General features: G+C 40.4%; 1 protein-coding gene across 1 annotated transcript; it reads right to left on the bottom strand.

Annotated features, from left to right (window-relative positions):
* Positions 1 to 1055: 1055 nt before the first annotated feature.
* On the bottom strand, positions 1056 to 5495 carry LOC149449628 (olfactory receptor 10A7-like). Its single transcript, XM_089692998.1, has 3 exons — positions 5382 to 5495; positions 4244 to 5147; positions 1056 to 1090 (listed from the first exon to the last, which is right to left on the bottom strand). Exons 1-3 carry the CDS (start codon positions 5493 to 5495, stop codon positions 1056 to 1058), a joined length of 1053 nt encoding a protein of 350 aa, XP_089549124.1.
* Positions 5496 to 6006: the final 511 nt, after the last annotated feature.

The raw sequence follows: 6006 nt of genomic DNA, 5'->3' as shown, positions 1-6006 counted from the left end.
ACAGGGGCTCATGGGAAACAAACACCAAGGCACTGACTGCAGGCCTGGTCATTGCTTAAATACACCTCCTGCAATCAGCTTCGGGTGATGGCTTGATTGCAGGATTGAGAGTCTGGCTGCTGAGAGCACCTGCTGACCAGCACTGGTACTGCAGCCCACAAGGCAGGTGAGTCCCACCATCAGTGGCAAGTCCATTCCTGACAGTCACCAGTCAGTGTCCCTGATCATCGCCACACCAGTTATATGATGATGCTGTACTGCACTGGTGACAGTATGGAAAAAAAAAACAAATGGTGAACATTTCTTCATTTTACAACTTCAAAAAACTCGCCATGCCTCTTAGTAAATACCCTGGGCTATCTACTTTCCAAAAAGGGGTAATTTGGGGAATATTTGTACTGTCCTGACATTTTAAGGGCCTCAAGAAATGAGATCAGCCGACAGTACATTAGGATTGATTAATTTTCAAAAATGCTGTATAAACCATAGTTTGTGGAAGCTATGACTTTCCTACAGACTAAATAATAAACACTCATGTGGGTTATTTTCACCAAATGCAGCAGAATACATTTTGGCCTTAATTTATGAAGAACGATTATTTGCAAAATTTTAACAGAAATGAAGAAAAAAACATGTTTTTTTCATGGATTTAGCAAACAAAAAAAACCCTGATGGTGATTAGATACCACCAAAAGAAAGCTCTAGTTGTGTGAAAACAATGATAAAAATTTTGTTAGGGTACAGTAGTGTTGTATGAAAGCACAATTGCCATTAAAATTGTGACAGTATTGAAAAGCTGAAAACTGGCCTGGACAGGAAGTGGGTGAATGTGCCCGGTGTTGAAGTGCCTAAAAAAACAAAAAAAAACTGTGTGCCAAGTTCACACATCACTGAGCTCAGTCGCAGAATCGTTTTCAGTGTCTGATGAGGAATTTCCCCCACGAATCATTATCACTCAATTCTGCAAGTGGTTCTGATTTACTATCGCTGTTCTCTAGCTGGTCTAAAACCGCTTTTGACCTAAAGGGACGCTTTTTGGACGCCATGGACGTTTCTCAGTTTCCAGGCAGAAAGAACAGTAAAAATGCAGGCAGGGCGCCGGACAAAGCACTCGGGACAAAATGTATGTGAAATGGTTTGATATAGCAATGGAATCCTAACAGATTACAATGTCTTGTGTATATGTCATGTTTTTACTTTTTTGAATCTCCGGCCAGTTCCACCCCCCTGCATACCGACGCTCGCAGGGAACGGAAGCTGGAAGCCGGATGCCTGCATTGACCAGTGGACATGGCTGGAGGACACAGCGGGATTGCAGGACAAGGTAAGGATCAGGGGTCTCGCAGGAGAAGCACTATAGAGATAATCCCGAGCATGGCTCGGGGTTACCGCTTTTGGTACTGTAAATGAACCCCAAGCCACACTCGGGATTACCACTAGAAAGGTTAAGTATAATCACTGCATGATATATTTTGGCCTTAGCAATCTCTTCTGTTATTTACAGTTTCCTTCAGGACATGGTATTTTCTGGTTTCAGAATATGTTAAAGTTGAATTCCAGTCAAATTACTCCTACCTCCATTCTAAGCCTATCCTATCTACCCTGGGAAAGGAAAGATCTGTATACTTACCTATCCTGAGGACGCTCCAGTCTGGTCACATGATCGGGTCCCAGCATCGGCTTCATTGTAGAGTAGGGACAGGCGACAACAGATGCCCCATAGTAAGTCTATGGGTGATATCACCACACAGGCTCAGCAGCTCTTGTCTGCAATCTCTGAAGCTGGCTGCTGAAGAGACCAAGTGACCGGACTGGATCACCCTCAGCATAGGTATGTATAGACCTCTCTCCTATTACAGGGTTAGAGAAGGGCTTAGAATGGGGGTGGGAGTAGGTTTAGACTTCAGTGCCCGTCAGTGCTGCCTATCAGTGCCGCCTAACAGTGCCAGTCATATAAGAGTGCTGCCTTTCAGTGCCCATCAGTGATGCCTGTCAATGCCCATCAGTGCCACCTACCAGTGCCTCCTCATCAGTGCCCATCAGTGCCACCTATCAGTGTCCATCAATGCAGCCTATCAGTGTCCATCAGTGCAGCCTATCAGTGTCCATCACTGCAGCCTCATTAGCGCACATCAGTGAAGGAAAAAAATTACTTATTTACAAAATGTTATAAAAAAACTAAGAAAAACTTTTTTTTTTCAAAATATTTCAGTGGTTTTTGGTTTGTTTAGCAAAAAATAAAAAACCCAGATGTGATTAAATACCACCAAAAAATCTCTAGCTGTCTCAAAAAAATGATAAAAATTTCATATGGGTACAGTGTTGCATGACCGCGCAATTGTCATTCAAAGTGTGACAGTGCTGAAAGCTTAAAATTTGCCTGGGCAGGAAGTGGGTATAAGTGCCCGGTAGGCAAGTGGTTAAAATAGATGTTTTTATAATATGCAAACTTTCTCTTTTTTTAGGAAATCGGTAAAGTTCTCAAAAAGATTACAGTAGCTGTTACTTAAAGTGTATGTATACCCCCATCCTCTTTTTTAATTTCCAAAAAATGTAGGTGATTTGTTGCTGTCTATGTCTCCACAGGATAGACTCTTTTCTTTGTTTTTGTGCTGGTAACCACTGAAATCAAGCCAAAAAGTGAATTGTAACCAAAACAAGAGATGAGTATTTTTAACCAAAACAAGACTTGGGGATTTGTAACCAAAACAAGACTTGGGGATTTGTAACCAAAACAAGACTTGGGGATTTGTAACCAAAACAAGACTTGGGGATTTGCAACCAAAACAAGACTTGGGGATTTGCAACAAAAACAAGACTTGGGAATTTGTTACCAAAACAAGACTTGGGGATTTGCAACCAAAACAAGACTTGAGGATTTGTTACCAAAACAAGACTTGGGGATTTGTTACCAAAACAAGACTTGGGGATTTGCAACCAAAACAAGACTTGGGGATTTGCAACCAAAACAAGACTTGGGGATTTGTTACCAAAACAAGACTTGGGGATTTGTTACCAAAACAAGACTTGGGGATTTGTTACCAAAACAAGACTTGGGGATTTGTAACCAAAACAAGCCTTGGGGATTTGTAACCAAAACAAGACTTGGGGATTTGTAACCAAAACAAGACTTGGGGATTTGTAACCAAAACAAGACTTGGGGATTTGCAACCAAAACAAGACTTGGGGATTTGCAACCAAAACAAGACTTGGGGATTTGTTACCAAAACAAGACTTGGGGATTTGCAACCAAAACAAGACTTGAGGATTTGTTACCAAAACAAGACTTGGGGATTTGTTACCAAAACAAGACTTGGGGATTTGTTACCAAAACAAGACTTGGGGATTTGCAACCAAAACAAGACTCGGGGATTCATTACCAAAACAAGACTCGGGGATTCATTACCAAAACAAGACTCGGGGATTTGTAACCAAAACAAGACTTGGGGATTTGTAACCAAAACAAGACTTGGGGATTTGTTACCAAAACAAGACTTGGGGATTTGTTACCAAAACAAGACTTGGGGATTTGTTACCAAAACAAGACTTGGGGATTTGTTACCAAAACAAGACTCTGGGATTTGTCACCAAAACAAGACTCGGGGATTTGTCACCAAAACAAGACTCAGGGATTTGTTACCAAAACAAGACTGGGGGATTTGTTACCAAAACAAGACTCAGGGATTTGTTACCAAAACAAGAGGTAAGGGTTGAGATCGCACCTCAGTTTGTTGAGATTGTTTCTCACTTCCGGTTGCATCTATGGGTCAAGGCATGAAGGCAAATCTCTGGACATAGACACAAACCAACAAATATGAACCGGCTGAGGTTTAAACCCCTCCCTATTCTATCCAAGAATAAATACAAAGTTTGAACTATACATATACAATAAGGTTTTTGTTTTTTAATGCTTTCACACACTATTTACAGAACTTTTACTGTACCTAGGATTCATATTTTTAATCCAACATTGTGTGACAACATTAAAACAAAAACAGATACTGCAATACTCAACTTTTTTCACTTTTTACACTCTTATTCAAATCTAATAGGACTACTTTGAGTTGTCAAACATTTTTTTTTTTTTCAAAAATCTGATATTCTCTGCTCAAAATAAAAACCCACCATTATTGGTGAACTGCTTATTCAAACAACCCATTGGAGCCTAAGACAGTTTAGTGAGTTTTATTAAGAAATGTTAACAGTGATTGTTACCCTTTATTAATGAGTTTAAAATGATACTTAAAACAATCAATCATTTCTTGATTTCTTAAACTATAAATAAATGGATTCAAAAGAGGAGTCACAACAGTGTATAACAGAGAGGTAAACTTGCTTACCCTCTTCAATTGCTGAGAAGGAACCAAGTACGTAACACATATTGATACACAGTACATGAAAACAGACATTAGATGTGAACTGCATGTTGAGAAGGTTTTTTGTCTCCCGGACCTTGAAGAAATTCTCAAGATGGTGGAAAATATGGAGATATAGCTGACCGTGACCAAGACAAATGGGACAATGCCAAAAAAGATGGTTATGAAGATGAGTTCCATATCCATGAGAGATGTGTCTGAAGAAGACAGCTGCAGAAGTGGATCTAGGTCACAATAGAAATGGTCAATAGTGTTTGAACCACAGAACTGTAGGTGGCAGATCGTAATTATCAACACGAACATCATTGTAAAACCAGCCACCCAAGCCCAAGCCACCAGATGGTTCTGAGTGTTCTTGTTCATGATGGAAGAGTATCTCAAAGGGTTGCAAATGGCCAAATGCCTGTCATACGCCATAACAGTTAAGAGAAAAAATTCTATATTTCCTGTTGAGGATGCCAGGTAGTTTTGGATGATACAGCCATAGAATGACACAAAACCTCCATTCCACCATACAATGTACAGCATGTTAGGTATGAGTGTGGTGGTAGCAAATATTTCGCAGCCAGATAAATTACTAAGAAAGAAGTACATGGGAAAATAGAGTCTTGGACTTGTAGATATCAAGGTTATGATTAACATGTTCCCTGTTACTGTGGCCAGATAAGCAATGAGGAACAAAACAAAAATAAAAATTTTTATGTGTTGGAGATGGCCGAACCCCACAAGAAACATTTCCGTCACCGTTGTACTGTTCTGTCCACACGTGGCCTAGCAGAAAATATTACAGGCAGTTATCAATAGTATGCAGAACCCACAATGTAAAATAATTGATACACATCAATTAATGGTGAAGAATAAAAGGCTCAGCGAGCGCTCAACATAAAATAGCAGCTATGCACCAGAAAGGAAACAATAAAACCTTCAAAAAGACATAATAAAATATTTGTGCAGCGCTGGTCTGAGGGCGAGAGGTGTCGCTGAGCAGCTCCAGAATTTACTAACACGGTGCCCGGCAGAGCAGAGCTCCCCCTGGTGTCTATCCCAATATATTGAAGAGGCTGCACCCGTGTCCTTAAAGTGGACTTCTGGTTGAATCTCCACCCTGATGATATCCATTCATCCTGGGCTGACTCCAATTCCATCCTGAGAGGGATCCCCTGGCAGACCTCCATTTATTTATACACTGCGCAATACATTTGCGCATCCGGTGAGTGCGCATTTTATGCACATCCTGCCTCTCACCGAATTTTAGAAATTGATGAATTTGGGAATACTGAAGTCACCTTGAGCTCTTTATATATTTATTACGGACTGTAATTTTATGTATAAGATATACATTTGCAGGGAAAAGTATGTGATCCCCTTGGGATTACGTGGAGTTTTGCATGAATTGGGAATAAATTGTGCTCTGAACGTCATCTAAGTCACAACAATAGAAGAACACAGTCTGCTGAACATAATACTACACAAACATTAGATGTTGCCATGGTTTAATTGCACATAACATGTAAACATTCACAGTGCAGGGAGGAAAAAGTATGTGAGGCCCTAGCTTAATGACTTCTCCCAGAGCTAATTGGAGCCAGGAGTGAGCCAACCTTGACTCCAATCAGAGTGATGATATTGG

This window comes from Staurois parvus, unplaced genomic scaffold, assembly GCF_062004578.1.
Source record: "Staurois parvus isolate SC_StPar_1 unplaced genomic scaffold, SC_StPar_1.0 ptg000609l, whole genome shotgun sequence".
Taxonomy (NCBI): domain Eukaryota; kingdom Metazoa; phylum Chordata; class Amphibia; order Anura; family Ranidae; genus Staurois; species Staurois parvus.
Note: the sequence above shows the minus strand (reverse complement) of the source record. Positions and strands in the feature narration are given on the sequence as shown.